Source organism: Emydura macquarii, unplaced genomic scaffold (assembly GCF_026122565.2).
Source record: "Emydura macquarii macquarii isolate MOO-44397 ecotype Brisbane River unplaced genomic scaffold, CSIRO-AGI_Emac_v2 contig_3287, whole genome shotgun sequence".
In the NCBI taxonomy this organism is placed as follows: Eukaryota; Metazoa; Chordata; order Testudines; family Chelidae; genus Emydura; species Emydura macquarii.
The window spans coordinates 2,110,208-2,133,350 of record NW_027133424.1 but is presented as its reverse complement, the minus strand read 5'-3'; the positions used below and the strand labels follow the sequence as shown (position 1 = coordinate 2,133,350).

The following is a 23,143-nucleotide window of genomic DNA, read 5'->3' as shown; positions in this document are numbered from 1 at the left end:
ATCATACCAGCACCAGAGCAAGGGGACTGGTTTTCAGCCCTCGACCTGAAGGACGCCTACTTTCATGTCACCATACATCCAGCACACAGACAGTTCCTCAGGTTTGTCCTGGGAGAGACACTATCAGTACAGGATACTTCTCTTCAGTCTATCTACAGCACTAAGTTTTCTCAAAAATATTAGCTGTAGTAACCGCATACCTCTGAAGGCAAGGAATAGTTGTATTACCATATCTAGATGTCTGTCTATTAAGAGCAAACACCCAAATAGAGGTGTTGGGAGCCACACAGGTGACAACTCTGTTCTATGTCCTAGGACTTATGATAAGCCACGATAAGTCCACATTGGTCCCAGTACAGCAGCTGGAATTCATAGGTGCATACCTCAATTCAACAACAGCGAAAGCATCACTGGAGATGAGATACCGTCAGGGATCTAATCACTTCAATAAGAAACAGCCTTACTATCGCGACCCAGACGTCTCCAACTGCTGGGCTGTATGGTGGTCACAACATACGCGGTAAGGCACTCATGCCTGCACATGTGCTGCCTACAAGAATGGCTATCCACGGTGTACAAACCTCGAAGACATCGCCTACTCAAAGTGCTAGCAATGCCCAACCACGTCAGAGTCACTACTGTGGTGGACTTACCCCTCTGACATGATGGCTGGCATCCCATTCTACCAGGAGCCGCCGTCAATCATAATCATAACAGACGCATCCCTGATCGGATGCGGAGCACATCCATTGCACCACACTATTCAGGGCAGGTGGTCTTGGATGGAAATGTGTCTACACATAGATTTGCTAGAACTTTGGGTGTCACACAACACATGCTTGCATTTCTTTCCCCTTATAAAGAACAAAACCATAAAAATCATAATGGACAACATTGCATGCATGTATTATATAAACCATCCAGGGGGAGCCCGGTCATACTCGCTATGGAGACAGGCAATGAAATTATAGAGATGGTGCATCCATCATGGCATCAGTATCTCAACTTCATATCTCCCAGGGCACCAAAACATAACTGCAGATGCCCTCAGCAGAAACTTTGCACAAAAACGCAAATGGGAACTAAACAAGACAGTATTACAAGACCTCTTTCAAGAATGGGACCATCCAACCATCGACCTCTTTGCAACCAAACAAAAGTGGAAATGCCCACTGTTCTGTTGCAGAGGGGTCCTGGGTACAGGATCCATGGGTGATGCCTTCCTTCCTCATCAGTTGGAACAAAGATTTATTGTACGCGTTTCCACCCATACCAATGATCCCGAACCTATTACATAAAATACAATTGGACATAGCACAAGAAATCCCCATAGCTCCTGTATGGCCAAGACAAGTATGGTATTCTTACCTGCTTCAGATGTCGGTTCGCACACCAATAGCCCTCCCAACACACAGAGACCAACTCCATCAGGTCATCAGCAACACATTGCCAAGCTCCATCTCACGTCATGGTTCCTGCATGGTTCCAAGTGGAAGAGTTAGAATGCTCAACACAAGTCAGAAATGTGTTATTGAGCAGCTGAAAGTCAACAACTCTCAAAACTTACCTCCAAAAGTGGAAAAGGTTCAACAAATGGTGTAGAAATAGACATATTTTACCTGTATCTGCCTCAATCCCGAATATGCTGGACTATATACTCAAATTTAACTCAGGACTGTCACTCAGTTCTCAAAGTTCACTTGGCCGCCATAGCTGCTTTCCATCTGAAAACAGCAGATGATACCATCTTTACTTACTCATTAGTCAAACGATTTCTTAGCAGCATAAAGAACACATACCCAGAGATCCGTGAGCCTGTTATTCCATGGGACCTCAACTCTAGTATTGCTCACGTTAACCGAACACCTGTTCGAACCATTAGCGACATGTTCCCTCCTATACATGTCCATGAAAGTTACCTTTCTCGTGGCTATAACATCTGCATGACGTGTAGGACAAATTGAAGCACTCATGGTGCACCGGCCTTATACAATCTTTTTTAAGAACAAAATCACACTACGTCTTCATCCAAAATTTTTGCCAAAGGTCAATTCATTGTTTCATATCAACCAGCCAGTCCACTTACCCGATTTTTACCCAAAACCACATAAGAATGCACAAAACACCTTGCTACACACGTACTTGGACAGGACTAAATCCTTCAGACAACCATCAGGGCTCTTTGTATCCATAGCAGACCATTCTAAAGGACCGACCATATCCAATCAAAGACTATCCAAATGGGTAAAAGATTGCATTCACTTATGTTACACTCTGAAAAATGTGCAATCTCCATTATAATGCACTCCACCGGGGCGATATCAGCATCTACAGCCTTCTTTAAGAATGTTCCCATACCTGACAGGTAGAGTGGCTACATGGGCTTCCGTTCACACATTTACAAAACATTATGCCATTGACCAAGATTCCAGGTCAGATGCAACCACAGGCCTGACTGTGCTATCATCTCTACACAACATCTCTGAAGTTCCCTACGCCAAATGAGGGATACTGCTCCATAATCACCTGGAGTGAAGTACCCATAGGGAGGGCCACCACTCGATGAAGAAGAGAAGGTTACTCACCTGGTGCAGTAACTGAGGTTCTTCGAGATGTGTCCCCCTGTGAGTGCTCCAATACCCTTCCTCCCCTCTACTTTGGAACATGTCTTCATTATTGCTCCGCGGTAGAGAAGGAACAGAGGGACTCAGGTTGCGTTGTATGCGCGACCCGAGCGAACACTGCTGATGAAGATCTCATGAGAACATGTCAGGCACCTGGAGTGGCGCACCCACAGGGACACACATCTCGAAGAACCTCAGTTACTGCACCAGGTGAGTAACCTTCTCTTCTTAGGACTTAGTGATATAGCTGTCTTACAAAACTTAAGTAGAATATGAAATATGATGGACCAAATTCACTGCTGCTATTTATTAGTAAATGGAATTACATAAATTATTAATTTGATCCAATGTAAGTCTCTGTAAAATGATGCCCTTGAGTATTAACAGTGTGCAAGATAAGTAAAATTTAAATAGCTCTAAATTGTTTAAAATATTGTAGGAAAAGGGTCTGATTTTAATAACAGACTCAACAGGCCCGAACCTCAGCAGGGGTAAATTAGCTTGTTCCCTAACTTCAGCAGAATTGTGCAAGTTTACAGCAAATTAGGATCTGGCCCAACAGTTGAAGATGATCTGCAAAGAAAAATAGGGCCTGTCCTTTTTTTTTTTTCATGATATATAAAGAAGACCTGGAATGTTTTTTCTGAGAAAAGGATCTATTTCCACTTATTTTTAGATTAATTATTCAAGTGCCCTCTAGGCTAGAGACAGTCAATGGTGTTTGGAGCACTAGAAAAACAATGACATCACAGGAGTCAAAAAGGGGAAAAGAATTTTTAGTCTGAATATTTTTTAAAACTGTTTGGGGTTTGTTTGAATATTTGTTTGTATTAATATTCATTTAACTTCTTTGATGAACATTTAGATATAGAAAGCCTATATTGAAGATTCAACGCCCTCAGACTTTCAGTTAAGGTATTAGAGCTCCCAATAAACAACTTTGAGAGAGTCAAATCAGTGAACATCAGACTTGCCATTCCTGATATTTCTAAGATTTAAAAAAAAACAAAAAAAAATCCTTTCAGGCCTTCTTTCTGCGTTACAAATTAGCAAATAAGTATAGAAGCCTTAAAAAAAAAAAAAAAAAAAAAAAAAAAAAAAGCCTGTGCAAGTCCAATTTAAATTCTCAGCCCAATAGCTATTAGCAGTTTAAAAAAAACGTAATGAGATGTTGACTGGTATCAAACACAGTATGTTGCATAGATGCACAGAAATTTAAAGGTTATTCAGGTGATGAATTTGAAGTAGCTGACGATAGTTATAAAATGTTGCCAGAAGGATCCATTTGAGGTCATTGGAAAGACTGAATGTTGAGTACATAACATATTGAGTTGAGTACATAACATATAAAAGAAGAATTTAAGAAGGTGGTATTTTACAGAAAGTATTGAATGAATGACGTGGGTTTCCAGTTGTTGATAGAGTTTTTTGAGATCTCTTGGGAGGATTAGACAACTAAAGTAGGAGCTTTCTCATGCCTTAATTGAAGTGGTTGTAAAATTGAATCTTTCATAAAGAAGTTGTTCATATTTGTTAAGGTGTTTGAGGTAAACAAATGTTAACAAGCAAACACAAATTAAAATCATATGACTAAAAATCTCTTTTAATCAGTTAGTCAGGCTTCACTTCCTTAGTCCTTGTGGTGTCATGATCCAGTTACCCATAGATTTGTTTTAGAAAATAAAGGATAGACAAGGCCTGAATTTCTAATACAGAAAAAAAGAAGGGCCAATCCTTTTAGACAGTGTTATATATCTTAGAAAGAAAAGAAAAGGGAAAAAAAAGCAGGGGAAGCAAATTTTAAAAAATGTATAGATGTAGGCACCAAACTATTCCAGCCATCAATGACCCACGGCTTGCTTCTCTCATAAACTACAATTTACATCTTTTAAAAAAAAGACAAAACCAAAAATTACTTTTTTTTGCTACTAATAGGACAGTTTCTCAGTTTTTGAAATCAAACCTTACTTTCACAATCCCGAAAAATTCATTCAGCCTTTGCAACAATAGAATTCTAGTAAGGATTGTTTTTATTTTCAGAAACTTGCAGTTAAATCTACAGCAGAAGATCAGATTAAAATTATCTGAAAAAGGAGAAATTGCTGGAATACATAGAAAATGTAAATGCACATGCTGTTCAGGAATTTGTAAATCTTTTAAAGCAGTGTTCTTCTTTGACTGCTTGCTTGTGTTGATTCCAGCGTAGGTGCACCAGCACCAGAAGGTTTTTTCCCCTACTGGAATTCGTTGGGCTGGCTCTGATGCTCCCTGGTGCCCTCATTGCGTTGTATATAGGGACCTGCCAACCCTCCACCCCTTCAATTCCTTTTTACCTCCCAGGAAGGTTGCTGGAACATCCGGTTTCTCTCGCATCTGCAAGTACTTTCCCACTGGACTTCTTTTTCTATGTCTGTAAATAGTTGGGTTTTTAACTATATTAGGGTTAGTGCATATAGATATATTAATGTAGTAAAATTAGAGTAGTGTAGGACCCCACTTATGGTGGTCACTTTCTTTCCTCAGGACCAAGGCATGCTTCAGTCTCCGGGGTTCAAGCCATTTGGGGCTTGCCATAAGCCTATGCCCAGGAGTGACTCCCACACAACCTGTTTAAAGTGTTTGGGAGAATCCCATTCGAGAGACCGCTGCAAGATCTGCAGGGGATTCCGTCCCAGGACCAAGAAAGAGAGGGACCAGAGATTTAAGTTCCTTCTAATGGAGGCAGCTCTTCACCCTCACTCAGTCAGGTCAGGCCAACCTGGCTTTCAGCACCTTGGCCTTGGTGTACAGCACACCTACAGCCATGAGGGAGACCCAGCACTGAGGAAAGACTCTTCTGTGAGAGGCTCTCGGCACTGTCAGGGCTGTCTCCAGTGCCAAGTAGATCCACTCATGGAGATGCCTGGCACCGATCCTAATCCCCAATACTCCACAAAAAGCAAAAGAAAACTGACAGGAGGCACTCCACTGTGCCAACGCTTGCTGGACGTAAGGACTTTGACAGAGTGCAACCTGTGCTGGGCCACTCAAGCTCTGTGGTGACCAACACAGTGCTGTCAACTCTGGCTCTGGGGAGGGGATCTGTCAAGTCCAGATTCTGGAACCAGATTCTCCCCTGTGGGAGAGCCATGGAAGACCACTAGTATTGCCTTCCATGCCGGAGGCGTTTAAGGCAGCTGGAAAGCTGATTTCCCTCAAGACAGCGCCATCTCCCATCAGGCAGGAACTGGTGCCAGATAAGAGTGTGGCGGCCGTGGCACTGAGACACTAGGTGCTGTCAAGAGGAACACTGGTGATGATGCTACACTTGTCATCCACCTCACAGCACTACTCACCAGCACCGTCCAGTATCGCTCCTCCATGATCCCCAGAGAGTGAGTCTTCCCTATCGGAATCGGAGCTGGAATCCTATACAATGAGCCTGAGCCAGCACCAATCTGAGCGGAGGCATTCAAGGATGGTTACAGGACAGAACTTTCCCCCATGTCTTGGTCTGCACAGCAGCAGGTACCAGTGCAATGGCCCTTCTGGACTCTATGGACATTTCATCAAGCCCAAGGGTCTAATTCAAGGCAATCGCTCTTGGTTGCGTCAGAGAGCAGAGCTCCCTCTCTGCCCCCCTCTGTTCAGGAACAGCAACATGGCCCCAAGCCCAAAGATCTGGCACCAAGAGACCACTAAGAGCAAAGGGCCAGGAGCATGATTCCGTACCTGTCCAGGCATCATTGCCCTTCTCCTGATGAGGCGGTGGCAGGGATCTCCATGGCACCCATCCTTGATGACAGCAGGGCTCATCAAGAGCTTTTAAGGAGGATGGCCCAAAACCTGGGGATCCAGGTGGAGGAAGTCTCAGAAATTATCCATTCCCTGGTGGACATCCAGCCCCTGTGGGCCCGTCCCTGGTGGCCCTCACACAGAGCAGTGCCATTCTGGAGCCAATTAAGATCTTGTGGCAAACTCCAGCTTCTCTGCACCCTACAGTAAAAAGGAGTGGAAAGAAAATACTTCATTCCATTGAAGGGGTTTGCGTGCTTGTATACTCACCCACCCTCGGGCTTGTTAGTGGTTGCGACTGGAAATGAGCACGAGAGACAAGGTCAACAAGAACCCATGCCTAAGGATAAGGATGCTAAGAAGCTGGACCTCTTTAGTAGGAAAATATATTCTACCAGGGGGCTCCAACTTTGCATTTCTAACTAACAAGCACTCCTTAGACAAGGGGTTCTGGAGGTCCCAACCCCCAATTTAAGAGGTCGCAAGGTTATTTGGGGGGAGAGGGGGGGGAGATTGCAAGCTGTCAGCCCCTGCACGTGCTGTGGCTGTGACTGTCAGCTCCATGCATGGCTGACAGCCAGAGCCTTCAGAGTTGGGTGGCCAGAGAGCAGCAGCTGCTGACTGGGAGCTCTGAAGGCAGCGCCATTCCCAGCAACAGTGCAGAAGTAAGGGTGGCATGTCATGGGGGGGGCATCACTTTTTTGGGGGGGATCATTACAGCCTGAAATATTTTCAAAGGGGGTCCTGGGGAAAAAAGTTTGAGAACCCCTGCCTTAGCCAATTTGACTTTAACTCATGGGGGGTTACTATCACAGGAATTCAGGGCTGAGTTTTTAACCCTTGATGAAAAGGACGGATCAGTGGCGAAGGCGTCATTGCAGGCTGCACTTGACGTGGCTGATTTAATGGCCCAGACTATGGCATCAGCCTTGGCAATGAGGCGGAGCTCGTGGCTACAGGCCTCGGGCCTCCCTTATGAGGTCCAACAGACTTTGCAGGACCTCCCCTTTGAGGGCACATCCCTTTTCTCCGAGTAAACGGACTCGAAGCTCCATAGTCTAAAGGACTCAAAGGCCACCCTCAAGTCCCTTGGGCTCCACACCCTGGCTCCTGAGAGGAAGCACTTTAAGCTGCAACCCCTCCCTCGCTTCCACCAATCATAGCCCAGACAGGATTATAGCAGGAGGCGAGGCAGGAGCCATAGGAGGAGGCCTCCTCCTACTTCATCTACCAAGGGCCCAGGCCTGCGAGGCAGTCATCAGGGTCAAAGCAAAACTTTTGAGAATGCACCTGAAGGCGACGCACCAGTTCACGTCTCAGATCTATGACCCCTGTTTTTTGGACTACCTATCCCACTTCTATCAGGCATTGGCCCAAATTACTTCAGATCACTGGGTACTAAGCACAATAGGGCTGGTTTACACCCTACAATTCCGTTGTCTCTCTCCTTCCTACTGCCCTCCGTCCCTTTTTACAAGGAACTTCTGATCCAAGAGGTGCAGACACTCCGACAAATGGGAACAGTGGAGGAGGTCCCTCAGGAGCTAAGGGGCAAGAGATTCTACTCTTGTTATTTCCTAATTCCAAAAGCCAAGGGCAGTCTCAGACCCATCCTGGACCTGTGAAACCTCAACAGATTCATGAAGAAACGGAAGTTCCGCACGGTCTCCTTGGCCTCCATTATTCCCTCCCTGGATCCGGAGGACTGGTATGCCGCCTTCGCCTTGAAGGACGCATACTTCCATGTTTCAATTCTCCCAAGCCACAGAAAATTCCTTTGGTTCATAGTGAACCATGTCCACTACCAGTTTACTGTCTTCCCCTTTGACCTGTCAGCAGCCCCTTGTGTGTTCACCAAGTGCATGGCAGTTTTCGCTGCTTTCTTGAGGAAGGTTTACCCGTACTTTGATGACTGACTGATCCAGGGTGCAAGCAGAGTTGAACGTAAGCTTGATACAGTCAACTTTTGACAAGCTAGGTCTATTAATAAATGCACAGACGTTGACTCTTACTTGTCCAGATGATAGAATTTAAAGGGCAGTACTCAACTTGGTATAAGCCAGAGCTTTTCTTCCAGAGTCCCATTTCCAGGCTATATGCTTCACTACAGAGGGCCTCAGAAACTCCCCTACTACTACAGCAAGAAATTGCCTGAAAATTTCTGGAGCATATGGCCTCCTACACGTACGTCATGCAACATGCGAGACTGCAGCTCAGGCCTCTCCAGACCTGGATCACCTCAGTGTATCAGGCAAACCGAGACCATTGAGACTGGGTGGTCACACTTCTTTCCTCAGAGACCAACACCCTCCTCTGGTGGCTGAACCCTCAGGCAGTTTGTGCAGGGATATCTTTCTCCAGACTTTGCCCCCATGCTGTCCCTAGTTATGGACACGTCCATGATGTGGAGAACTTATCTAGGGAGACTCAGGACCCAAGCCCTTTGGTCCTAGGTGGAACTCTTGCTTCATATCAACATCAGAGAGCTGAGAGTGGTGTGCCTAGCCTGCCAAACTTTCCTGTCTCACCTGGAGGACAAGTGCATGTCGGTCATTATGGACAATACGACAGCGATGTTTTATATAAACAGGTTGGAGTACGCTCCTCTCCCCTCTGCCAGAAAGTCCTCCAGCTGTGGGAATTCTGCATAGCCCACTCAATGCATCTCGAGACATCCTATCTTCCAGGATGTCAGAACAAGCTGCGGTTCGTCTCCGCAGGTCCTTCTCCAACCATGAGTGGACCGTTCACCCGGACATTGTGAACAGCATCTTCCAACGGTGGGGTGTTCCCCATACAGACTTGTGTCTTGTTGTGAACAGCAGGAAGTGTCTATAGTTCTGCTCCTCCCTGAATCTCAGCCCAGGCTTGGTCACGAATGCATTCCTTCTCCCTTGGAAGGGCCATCTTTTGTATGCATTCCCGCTAGTTCCACTCATACACAAGATATTGCGGAAGGTCAGGAGGAAAAGGACTTCCATGATCTTGATAGCCCCAGCTTGGCCAAGTCAGCATTGGCTCACCACCCTCCTGGCCCTTTTGGTGGAGACGCCAATCAGCCTGCCCCTCATCCCAGATTGGATTACCCAGGATCATGGCTGCCTTCGGCATCTAAATTTTGAGTCCTTACATTTCACAGCATGGGAGCTCCATGGCTAAACCTCTGGAGTTAACATGGTCCCTGGAGTTAACATTAGAGACATCCTTCTTGGCAGCAGAAAACCATCCACTAGGGCCATGTACCTGACTAAGTGGAAAAGATTCTCAATCTGGTCAAGGCAGAAAAATACTTCAACCATGCAGTCATCAATACGCTTCATTCTGGACTGCTTGTTACACCTAAAACAGCAAGAACTATCCGTGTGCTCAGTCAAGGCCCACTTGGCTGTGATTTCGGCATTCCATCCCTAGGTCATTGGCCAATTGGTCTTCGCCAACCCAACTGTCAGCCATTTTCTCAAGGATCCGGACAGGCTGTACCCTCAGATGCACAACTGAATCCTCCCTGGGATCTCAATCTAGTGCTGTCAAGACTCAAGGGGCTCCCATTTGAACCCTTAGAGACATGTTTTCTACTCTGCTTGTCCTGGAATTAGCCTTCCTTGTAGCCATAACGTTGGCCAGAAGGGTCTCATAGATTAAGGCCCTCACAACCGAGCCTCCATACACGTTCTTCAAGGACAAGGTCCAGCTGCATCCTCATCCAGCCTTCCTTCTGAAGGTGGTCTCGCAATTTCATGCGAACCAGGACATATATTCCTCCTGGTCTTCTACCCAAAGCCATAAGCCAACAGCCAAGAGCAGAGACTCCACTCCCTGGATGTCAGGCGTGCATTTGCTTTTTACATGAAAAGGATAAAACCATTTAGAAGGATGGCTCAGCTCTTTTGTAGCAATAGCAGACAGAATGACGGGCCTTCCAGTCTTGTCCCAAAAAATTTCATTGTGGGCCATGTCATATCCATGCATGCTATCACTTGGCAAAGGTACCTACCTCTGCCCCCACAGCACGTTCCATGAGGACCAGGCAACACTCTTGGCATCTTCAGCAGCATGCTTGGTACAGGTCCTGATTCAGGACATCTGTAGGGTTGCAATGTGGTCTTCAATCCACACCTTTGCTTCGCACTAACCATTACTCAGTAGGTCAGAGACCATGCTATATTTGGCAGAGCAGTGCTGCAGGCTCCATGCCAATGAACTCCGATCCCTCCTCCTGCTCACCTACATTGGAATCAACATGAACAAGCACTCTAACCTTTCATAACTGTTGTTCTTTGAGATGTTGCTCATATCCATTCCAAGACCCACCCACCTATCGCTCTGTTAGAGTTAGTTGCCAAGAAAGAACTGAAGAGGCGGGTGGTCAGCAGGACCCCATATATGGCACCATCAGGGCATTACTCCAGGGGGCACTACACCAACTGATACCACTAGTGGAAAAACCTTCTGGCAGTGATGCACGTAGCACATGGACACCTAAAATGGAATGGACATGAGCAACATGTCTTGAAGAACAGCAGTTACAAAAGGTTAGTAAATATTTTTTTTCCCAGGGACTGGTCTGTGGGCTGGCTTCTGTCCCTGAGATCTCCCTGACACACTTTAGGAAAGCAGCAAGCCAAGTCCTAGGATAAAAAGGCTGAGAAACACGGTTTAAAAGCAGTACTGGCTAGGAAGACCCTCCCAAAAAGTGTTTTTAAAAAGAAAGGTTAATGCATTAAAATGTAACTATAAAGATACAACAGGGTATATTCATTTCTGAGTGACTTACAGTTAGTTGGTGTTATCAGGCATGGACTCTAAGGATAAGGGTCTTCAGTTATTCAAATAATGTAGTAATCACACTAAAGTTGCACTTATTGCTGTTATAAAATTAAATGGATGTAAAAATAAGGAAACAGGCAGAGCTGAGTAAAGTGGCCATTAAACATTAGCGTTCTAAATTGGATTTGCTTTTAACACTCCTTTTTTTTTTTTTTTTTTTTTTTTTTTTGGGTGGAAATTTTTTTTCAAAGCCAAAATATGTAGGGATTGGTGTGACTTGAAAAATAAATTGAGTTCAAAGACATAAAAGGGAAGAAAACATATACACACACACACACACACACACACTTATTTATTTATTTATTTTCAGGGCATATACAGGGGATACTGCATGTGTGAGCAAGCTCCCTGTCTGTTCACATAGCCATAACTCAAGACCTTGCAGGTATTCCTTAGAGAAATGTGTGATAGAACAGATATTGGGAAATTAAAAATTCTATATCTGATTTCAGAGGTAAATGACTAGAATCAGAGGTCAGTGGATTGGAAAAAAACTTACAGAGAAAGACTTGGAAACCATGCAGAACACCACAGCATTGGCCTACTAAAATAGGATCTGCCTTAAAAGGAAAAAATGCTGAAACGTCAGTTTGACAGAAACAAAAATCAAATTCAAGACAAAAAACACTAGATGACTGACATTCTGGCATGCAATCCAGACCAGTGAGGGGCTGTGTCACTCCTTCTCTACAAACTTGTGTGCCTCACAATGCTTTGCTGTAGTAGCTCCCACCGGGGCCACTCACAAATAGCTTTCCAGCATGCATGTAACACACCAAGTATCTGTATGTAGTTGGAGCCTGCCAGCCACACATCAGTCACTCTCTGCCTTCCACCAGCCTTGGTTACCACTTGCAGGGTGACCCCAACACACTCCCAGTCCCAGATATTCCCCCAAAACATGTTCTGCACTGTTCAGCCCTGTCCTGGACAGTCTAGATATTTTAGATCCATTGTTCATCAAGTGGATCCATATAGAAATTTGCTACTGTAAGTGGAGTTGCCCACACAGTTCACAAAACTGGATTAGTTTTGATTAAAGAATAAAACAATTGTATTTAACTACAAGGAGATAGCTTATAAGTGAATACAAGCATAAGGCAGTAAAGTCAGAAATGGTTACAAGAGAAATAATGATAAAACACTTCCTAGTCCTAAAACTTTACAAACTAGACTTGGTTCAATGTGAAGTCCGTTACCACATGTTCCCAGTAACTTTGCTAACCAAATTGTCAGACCAGGATTCGCTGCCAAAGTCCAAAGGCTGTTTCTTTTGTCATTTTAGGTGAAAGAGTGAGAGATGGATAGGGGGAGAGAACTTGGACATGTTTTTGCCCCTCACTATTATAGCTCAGTCACCCTTTGAAATGCATTTTCCTGAGGTTTACCCTAGATAAAGCTTATTCGTGCTGTGAGGATGGAGACAAGGAGTCTGGTGGTGAGAGGTTCTGTGCTGTTTAGGGTTGCCACCTTTCTAATTGCTGGTAACTAGATTCCTGAGGCCCCATCCTCTGCCCTGCTACTTCCCCCTCAAGGACTTGCCCCTGCTCTGCCTCTTTCCCCAGGCCTCATCCCCATCACTTGGTGGATTGTCTTCACCTCCCTCCCTTCCAGGTGGACTCTCTCTAGTCTAGGGTTGGGACGGGAGCTGCTGCATCATAAGGAGCCTGCCTGCAGGTAAAAGACAGCTCCAGCTGCGCAGAGGCTGGCACTGATTAATGACCCCGGCACTCTGCCCCATGGTAACCGCATTTTTGGTGTCCAGTCAGTACATTTGACTGGACACTGCCAGGTCCCCTTTTTTACCAGACTTTCCGCTTGAAAACCAGGCACCTGATAACCCTAAATGCCGATTTGATCTGTTTGCTCCTGCCCCCCTTCCTTGCCAAAGAATGGCCACTTGATAGTGATTGCCCTTTGACTTTGATACCTGGTTAGGGGCATTAGCTTGTCCTTTTTCTTTGAGAAACTAATTTACCCAGACGTATCTGGTAAAAACATCTGACCTAATTTTGGCTTAACTTTACATATAATGTTGCTACATACATATCACATGTTACTGACCAGCAAGTTGTTAATTTTGAAATGATACCTCACAAGGCATACTTTGTACAAAGATTATTACAGTGCTGTGTAAGGTATGAATATAGGCATGTATTTGGTCACAATGACAGCTCTATTTGAAACAATGGAACTATCCAGTGCCATATTGTTTAATTGAAAAAGGCTTTACCCAAAGGTTCAAATAAATTATTAAAAACTATTTTATTTTATGTTTAATTAAGGAGCATTTATGCCAGGACAAAGTCAAACATTTGGGTAACTGAGTTCTTTAACTGAAACGTATTCTTTATATTTTTGTGGCTTTTGCTTAGACAACCCCTTGGGTGATGTGCTCCCTCGTCTTTCTAAATGTAAGTTAAATGGCCTGGCAGTTCATTCACTTCAGATCAGCTTTTAAAGCAGTCAGTTACAGGAACTGAAATTTTTATGTTCTGGTCACTTTATTTACTTATTTTTATTATTGTAGGGTCCAGACACCCCAGTCAAATTGTGGCCTTAGTGTGCTGGGCATTCTGTAAACACATAGGAAGAGACAGTTTCTTCCCCAAAGAATCTATGTTCGAAGACCCTGATCCTGCAATCAGAACAGTGTTGGAAAATCTTTGGGATTGTGTGGAGACCCATTGATTTCAATGGGGCTTTATGCAGAAACAATATGCAATTGCACAGATCAAATTGTAGAGCCAGTTCCAAAGGTAAGACAAGATACAACAAGAATAACAAACAAGGGGGAGAGAGAGGTTGAGGATAACAGTGATAGGCACATGTACATTTAGCTAGTCTACAAAACTACAATTTGATGGCATGAGTCTTTAACACATAAATATGAGAGAGTGATGCCAAAAATCCCTGCTGCCACTTGCTTATATGTTGCTGTTCAGTAACTAACCATAGGTGGCATAGTAGAATATAGTCTCAAGGAAAGTCTAGTGCTTAGAAAAATGCATGGTACTGAAGGCATGTGTACTGATCTGTCGTCAAAACACCTTCTTGCAGTATTGTCTATACAAATCACTCTTGGAATGTGTCTATGACAGAGTCTTCGAGAAAGATTTGGCCATTAGAGTTGTATGGATGCTCTCTCATGGATCTCTTTGGACCTGTGGTTATACAAGTAGCTCACTGCCCCTCAGTTTTGTACAGCCATTGCAACATCTAATTGCTTATACATTTATTTTGAATACTAAGAAACGGATAACCTTTTATCTGATGCTGGAGCAATCCATGATAGTTAGACACCAGAGTTCACAAACTGTCCTAAATTGGTAAAACTCCCTATTACTTTGTGAGTCTAACCAAATAAGTTAGATGAAATGTGACTTTCATATATGAATTCCTTAGAGCTGGAATAGCCTGTTTGTCAGCCAAATGTCCCAGTGGTCTAAGTAACCTAAGCAAAAAGTGCAAAAAAACACATTATAAAAAGCAGCTCTAAGAAATCTTGTCATACAGAGTGGACACTCAAAAGCTGTCTCTGTATTCTTTTGTAAGAAATTGTAGGGCCAAATTCAAAATTATTATTTAATGGGTGTGAGTTATACATTGGTAAGTTGGTATGAGACTAAAGGACTCTATTAATATAACATACATTAAGAGGCCCAGAAGCAAGTGTAAAATGCACAAATTTAGATTCCCATCAACTTTAGACTTGCCTCTGAATTAAACATGGTATTTTAAAATACTTTTTATATCTCCTACTATTGGGCCAGGAAAGACCTGTTTTAAGTTATGATTACGTTTCTATTTGTTAATTTAAAAAGTTCAGTTTAAATTATACCAAATACATGACCATGCCATTCTGAATAAAGAAATTGCAATTAAACATATCAAACAAAAGAAGAAAAGATGCAGAATAAAAGTTAAATACCCAAAGAAAGGGAAGTTTGGTGGGGAAACAAAATGGTAAGAAGAAACAAACTCACAGTCCAATATCCTCAGATAAATAAACCAAGCTAAGTAGACTTTTATTTCCATCCACTAAGCTGCATAAAAGTACAATGTTTAAAGGATAAGCAGTATGGAGCCACAAAGAAATCTTTAGTAACTAACATATTTTTCTACCCCAGAGAGTCTTATTTTGTGAAGCCTTTACATTGATTATTTTTTGAAGATTCTGCATGTTGTGACATAATAGCACTAATATAGTACTTTACATCTTTAAAGCATTTAATTGTGTTCAGTAGGTAGATAAAACAACATTTTAAAAAGCTTAAAAAAGAAAATTATTTTCCCACTGGGAAAAAAAGATAGTGAGAGTGAGAAAAGTGGGTAACAGGGTTGTCCAAACCCTAAGATCTTTCTCCCCTGCCTCTGTACATTCTTTTCTCCCTCAAAATCCTATGTTTTTGTGCCATCCGTCCTTACAGCCCTGAAGGGCTGGACCCAGTTCTTTGGAGTCCTATGGATTTTGATGCTCAATATTCTGAAAGGATCATTGAAGAATGATACAAAATGTGCCTTCCACATATAGGTTGATTTTTTTTGTCTGTTTTAATTCCAATTTTTATTATTAAAAATCCCCCTAAACCTTAAGGTAAGGAAATATTATTATTTATATGCCTATTAATATCAAATATTTACTATCAAATATTTAAGGACAATATTTATTATTACTTCAAGGTGGCTTCTGCATATTTCCACTTGTGTTATCAAGGTTCTTGTGCCATATGCTTCCAAAATATTCTAGAGAGCAGTAACCATTATGACCATTACCCCACCCTTTTATTCCCTCTCACCTTGTTCTGAGGGTATGAAAGGGAGAGTCCCTTTGCATTCCTTTTGTCCGCTGAAGGTGCACAGAAGCTTGAGCTCACTCAGTGCCCTAGATACTTCCCTCCTCATCATCACTTCTTGTTTTTCTCCTGCCTCTTTTGGGATTATTTCTGTTGTTAGTTACTTAGCTAGTCAGTTAAAAAAGAAACAGGAACAGTCAACATGGATTCACCAAGAGCAAGTCATGCCTGACCAACCTGATTGCCTTCTATGAAGAGGTGACTGGCTCTGTGGATGTGGGGAAAGTGGTGGACATGATATACCTTGACTTTAGCAAAGCTTTTGATACAGTCTCCCACAGTATTCTTATCAGCAAGTTAAAGAAGTATAGGTTGGATGAATGGACTGTAAAATGGATAAAGAGCTGGCTAGATCATCGGGCTCAGTGATCAATGGCTTGATGTCTAGCTGGCAGCTGGTAACAAGTGGAGTACCCCAGAGGTCGGTCCTGGGGCCGGTTTTGTTCAACATCTTCATTACATCTTAATGTAACAAAGCTGCATCTGTTCATTATGGAGGTGCATTATCATATTTGTGCTGCAATGGCACCTAAAAAAGTGGGTCCCTTTAAATGCTCATCAGGTTGGGCTTGAGACAGATGGATGAAAATTTGGAACTTTTCCATTAATTTTGAGAACACTTCTCCGCTTTAGCCAGTTGATATAGCAGATACCTAGAACCAACCTTCTTCCAAATCCATATATCCTACATTTTTTATCCAAAACTCTTAAAGTAGTCATTCCTAAGGTGAGCACACCTTCAGTGTAGTGTTTGTTATAGATTTATTTCTGCCTAATTTCTCTCATAGAAATTCTAAGGAAAAAATGTCACAATTGGAACAATTAGACTAGAGATGGTACAAACTGAGAAATAAAATAATTGGTTTCAAAGTATTATGCATTCTGGTTTTAGGAAGCAGTGATGGTTCAGAACTTAGTGAAGAGACTTCGTGGCCAGCATTTGAAAGGTAAGAAAAACTGCTATATCTAAACTTATATCTCCAACTTCATTCAGACCTCATTAGTTAAACCTATCACTCAACTTCTTGCAAATAAAGTGTAATTTTAGTGTTGTGCAGGACTCCATTATGTAATAAACTGGGTGACAGCCATTGCTTCTAGAATGTAATGTGAACACTTTGGTTCATGTAAAGCCAGATTAGGAGAGCACCTTTTGGTTATCAGCTAACAGAGAGCTTTGTCACATTGATAGCTAATTGCTCAAGTTTGTCTCATGATTTAACTGGACCACTTCTAAATGCCTCGCAGGTTTTTTTGCATACCTGCATTTTCTGTTCAATATCCTCAATATCGTGTGCCTCTCCTGTTTCAAGATCTTCACTTGCCCTCAGACCTCCCCTATGTATCTCTTGTATTCCTCGCTCCCTACCTTCTCACCAAAGTCCTGCTGCTCTGGCTACTCCTTCCTATGCTGTTCCTGCTCTCCTATTCCCCCCTTCAGCTCCTGATTACTCCTCCCCCTGCTACTTGGGGAAAGTTTGTGTCCTATGTAATGTAGACTTTTATATTATGCTCATTGCCCTGGTATATGAGCACATCATCCAGGTGTAATTGACCACTCTAATCCTAACCCCCCAAGTATTCAAGAGAGTGCAGAGAGGGGACAAAAATGGGAGGTTAAATAGTTACAGTTGTAAATAGTAAGAAGTGGAAAGCTAATCTTTTCCTGCAAGCAATTCAGTTGAACCATGAATAAAGTGTACTGAGCCCACTACCTATTCACACAACAGTCGACTGGTAACATGGATTGTAATTCTATCTCTCTCTCATTCAGGGAACCCATCAATCTGGAAATTAACTTGGGTAACCAGGCCCACTGACACTCATGGAGACACCTTACTGGATAGAAATTTTGGCCTAAGGGCTCTTTCTTTATAGCCAGGAACTGTGTCTCATCCCACTGTTCTACCTCTGTGTTGCGGAAGCAGTTCAGATTGCATAAATTCCTCTTGGAGAGGAGATTAAAGTGTTGTCCTGTACCAAAGGTGAACTCTTCAGTACCATCTCTTCCTATAAAATCTGTTGCTCCTATGGAAGGAGCAATTGTCCCTAAGGATCCAGTGGATGAGAGGCTAGAACAGTCTCTTTAGAGAAACAGACTACTCCTTGGCTACCTTTCATGCATTTACAGCATGCAGAATCACTTAGAGATTCCCTCTTCTGAATTGAAGTGCTCAAGTCATCCATATTGATATTTAAACAGAACAAAGTTAGAAAGAAGATCTGGATCTTGCATATAGCCCATTCCTATATGTGATGCAGCTTGTGATATCACAAAGTTTTCTTTCTGCTCTTCCTACTATGCTCCATTCTTGCCAGGAAATGCATTTGGGTTGGTTCCTAAGATATGGGTATCATATTGAGCAACTCTTTGATTCAAGTGCCCTTTGATGGCCAAAAATTATGTGGGGGAGCCTTACAGACAGTGGTGAAAGAAGTGGTGGATCTGAGTAAATTTCCTTTGGCCCAAGAAAGACACACATTTCTTCCTCAAAGGCAAGAACCTTAAAGAGTCCAGCAAAGCATCAGAATTAATCCTTTATTGTCTCCGGAGGAAAAGAATACTTCTCATGGCCCTTATCTCAAGAATCCAGAAGAAAGCAGATTATCTACAGTTCCTCTCCCAGTAAATAATGAGAATTGGGTGGATCAGACTCTCTCCCCAGTTGGGGGCAAGTTGAAAAGTTTGTTGCAGATCTGGGTTGGGACTATTCAGAACCAATGGGTTTTGCGCACTGAACATCATGGCTACCTCACAGAATTTTTATTCCTGCAGTCATCACCAAATTCAAAATCCTTTTGACCTTTACCTCTGTAAAGACCAAACTCAGAGCTTTTTTGGACTCTATTTGATGTCACATCTTTTTTAGGACATTTTTTGTGTGCCATCCCAAGAAAGGGGCTTATATTCTTTATGGTCACTGGGAACATATACAAGACCTTCTCAGGTATGGCTCCAATCAGACCAATATTGTTGCATCTGTCTTTCAATCAGTGAGATGGTGGAGCAAAGCTAAGAACTTAATGGGGGATGCTTTGACTGAAATGCCTAAAATTAAAGGTTACTGTGGTGCACAGTAGAGTTCCATTCTTGTTAAGGAAATCGGTCCCTTTGTGAATAAAGGAGAAGTATCAATTAGCTGGAATTGCTAGCAGTTAGCAAAACCAGGACTCACCAAATGCCCTTCGTGACTACCACCTCTGTCCTGATTCAGAGCCAGGGAGTGGGAACAAAAAGTCGGTATCCTTCAGTCAGTCTTCCAGAGTGAGGGGAGTCCTCAGATCAACGTATTTGCTTCAAGCAATAAGAAATTGTATTTTTTTCTATCCCAGGCATTGGGAGAGCTGGATATGGAAGATAAATTATCCTAATTCAAGTGGACATACCATCTTATGTACACCCGTTCTCTCCTTTCCTTTCCTGGCTTGGGTAACCAGGAAATTCAAAAGGGATGGGGCCTGAGTCCTCTTCCTTATTTGCTTGTTAAACGCTGTTTTTTCTGAAAAATGCCCTCCATGAAGATTTCCTATTTCCAGTGACTTGCTAATGCAATGAGTAGCATGTTTTCAGGCTCAGAAGTTCAGATTGGTAGTCTGGAACTTAATAGTGAACTTTAAAAACTTTGGATCTAGGTCAGCTAGTCAGGGTCCCCTTGTGGTCCAGAAAGGATCTGCTGTGTTTTTAAAGATTGGTTTGTTGAACATGGTCTCACTTGGAATTTCCTTGGTATCATACATGTGACTGCAATAAGAGCCCTTCACTTATCCATGAGGAAAAGAGTTAATTTTTACCCTTGTATCCCTTGGTTCACTAAAACATAGTCAGAATTACTTCTTTCAATTAAAGTTCATGCAGCCAGCGGGAAGCTACAGAGACAATTGATGTAATAGCCCTTTGAACCAATGGCTATGACTTTTGTCTTTTCTTGTCAGTTGCTTTCATTGTTGTCATTATTTATTCAAGGACGGCTAGTGAATTCAATGCCTTGTCATTAATAATGACTTTTTCTTTGCTAATTTTTCCTGGTAAAGTGGTTCTCAAGACAACATTATTGGGATTTTTACTCAAGGTTGTTTCTCCTTGCCATTTAAATTGGGATATTTTGCTCACTTTATTTCCCCCAATCCTTCTTATCCTAATGTAATAAAATTATATTGGCTGGATGTCTGCCAAGCCATTATTCTACTCGGGCAGAGCAAGATCTTCCAGGATAATAGATTCTTTATTTTCTATGCAGGCAAGAACATAGTTTCATATTCTCTAAAGCCACAATCACTCAGTAAGTCTGGGCAGGACTTGTAGAATTGTATAGATGAGCATGTAAAACTCTAGTTTGAGCTCATTCTGTAAAATCTGTTTCTATTTCATTAATAGAGGGAAATACAGCTTCTTATGGGAAACACTGCAAAATGGCAACCTGGCATCTTTTCACTCATTTGGAAAACAGGATTGGATATCTCATCATCTTCATCTGCTGGCTTTTGTGTAGTATCTTGTAGATTGCCATCCTCCCCTCCCTTGATCTGACTTTCTCTCATTCTCTCTTCTGAGTCCTGGACTGCTTTCTAATTCCTAATATTCCATTTCTAGACTGATGGTTTACTTCTGTATGAAAATAAAACAATTTGTCCTTACCTACAATTTGTTGTGTTATGGCAGGGAAGTGATCAGTCTGGATTTTTCAGGGAGAAAAGCCTTCAGACTAAAGAAGTGCCTTTTCTCTGTCCCTTAAAATTTTGTTCAGTTTTGGCTAAGATATAAACCATTTCCACTCAATCATTTGTATTGTCAGCAAAGTTTTGTCAGCATGCTCCCTCCTCTGGGAGATGGTAGCACAACATGTACGCAGACCAGTGGTCTCATTTCGAGTGCTGGTGGGCATATTTACCAAACATAGTTTGCATCCAGCCTGATCGATTCCCTGTTATCCAAAGACAAATTTAAAGGTAAGAACAAAGCTTATTTCCATCATTTGCATGGAAGATGGATGCAGGTCACAAACTTCTGATCTATGTAAGTTGTTGATACAACAGTTATACTTAATTTTTAAAAATTGTAAGCATAAAAGTTTCGCAGTATAAATCATTATGTTTTTAGAAATTAAAAAAAGAAAACTGACCATATCAAATTTTGCAAATTCAAAGATACCTAGATTGCTGAAGGACAGAGACTAATTATTTAGAACACTTTTTCCTTGGGAGGGAGAATGGTGTGGGAATTTATACTTATAGTACATTTGTGGCAAAGAGTCTTATTGCATATGAAATTACTTGTGTTGGTAAGGGAACGTAAACTTTACATTTTGTTTAACCTTTTTGATATTACTGTGTTTTCTTCAGTACTATTGAAGTATTCAGTATTATTGTCTTGTTATTTGAGAAGTTGCCTGCAAAAATTGCCCAAGTATTATTTTTGTAATTAATCATCTGCTTTCTGCAAGGCAGACCTATTTGTATTTACAACTGGTCATTCATCCTTACATAACACAAAGTGACTAGGAAATCCAGGTAGCAAGACAAATATGGGCCTTATCTTCAGCTGGGGTAAATCAACATTGATTTCAGTGGAGCTAAGGATCTGGCCCTATATAACCAGGTTTAAATCAGGTACAGAATAACATTCAAAAGATAAGTGTTGAACCCAACTGCTGGACATGGGTAGCAGTACTGTAAACAGCACTAGTTAAGAGCTCAATAATTTAAAACTTCCACTGTAAAGTTTTTACTCCCTTTAAACTGAAGCATTGAGGTGTTTGCTGTCTCTTAGAGCTTACATAATTTGACCTTGGAACCATATATATTAAGCCACAAATGTCATGCGCTAACACGATTCTGCTTTGCTGACTTTCACCAGGCAATAAAGGTGTATCCAAGTGAAGTATCTTTGTTTTTAATATATAGCATTTTAAATAGATATTGCCCATAGCAAACTGTATGTAATTTTCTTTCTAAATTGTTGGCTTCAGTGGTTGATTTGGAAATGGTGCCAGTATTCAGGATTGAGTTAAGAAGTCTTTGTATTCCTCTAACTACAGTTGCTTGTGTGCCTATTTGTAAGTTTAGGGGCCTTATTGCCCTTTGTTTCCTCTCACAGATTATGTAGCAGCATCTGTACTCAGCAGCAAAGGCAGCAGTTTGCAACCTAATTCCATATAATACTTTCATTTTTTATTCTGTGAGTAAAAAAGAAGCTTTTCTGTTTTCAAAACTCATTAATTGAGATGATAATAAAAATCCCCCAATGTTTTGAGCACTGACGTCAAGAATGTCTGTTCAAATTCGAAATGGATTTTGAAATCTACAGCTGCATGTTTTTTCTTAATGAAAACATCCACTGTTGTTTACTGTAGGAGTGGTAGTTATCTGGCACAAGGGAGACTTTATTACACTGTTCTAGCAAATGATGCTGCTTGTGTGGATAAAAGTATATGTAATATATACAATTTATAATGGAATCCAACAGGAACAGATTATACCATTCTCTCGGTCCGGTGACAAGAGTGGCACGAAATGGCTATCGAGGCCACATGAAGGCCAGCAGGTACAATCCCCCCTGCACACAGGGCTCACAAGATTTTCCCTCTGGTGTTGGTGACTGGCTTGATAATTAAGTGGGTGTCCTTTGACATTTCTGATCTTTCTAACTTTCAAGGCAAAATTAAGGTAGTGACTTATCCTTAAAACAGACACTTTTCTGTGATTTGATATATATCATCATAAAGGCTCTGGCTTGTTCTGTTCTGCCTATCTAGTTTCTAAATATTGTATCTCTACATCAAAACTTAAAGATGCTTTACTGTAGGTAGCTTTTTTATTGTGTGACACCACGTAGTGATGGTGATAGAAACCATGTTGGCAACAAAGCTGCTGTGCTTGAGACTGCATTCAAGGTGTTCTTTGTTAATAGTTCTTCATTGAACTTGCCTTTGAAAAGATGGCTGGCTTGGTTAAATTGCAAGTCAGGAATTAAAATTGGCCCTCTGCGTGGCCAGACTCGTTCCTAATAGTGCTATGTATAAAACTCCATGCTCATTCAGCTTTTCATTCTAATTAAACTACAAC

At 42.0% G+C, this 23,143-nt stretch overlaps 1 protein-coding gene across 7 annotated transcripts in view; it reads left to right on the top strand.

Moving 5' to 3' along the window:
• RALGPS2 (Ral GEF with PH domain and SH3 binding motif 2) overlaps positions 1 to 23,143 on the top strand; it is a 304,700-nt gene that overhangs the window by 239,668 nt on the left and 41,889 nt on the right. For all 7 annotated transcript variants that reach the window (XM_067532587.1, XM_067532591.1, XM_067532590.1 and 4 more), the window contains 2 exons: positions 16,974 to 17,028; positions 22,545 to 22,622. In XM_067532587.1, the coding sequence (XP_067388688.1) occupies positions 16,974 to 17,028; positions 22,545 to 22,622 (133 nt within the window). The remainder of the gene's footprint in view (positions 1 to 16,973; positions 17,029 to 22,544; positions 22,623 to 23,143) is intronic.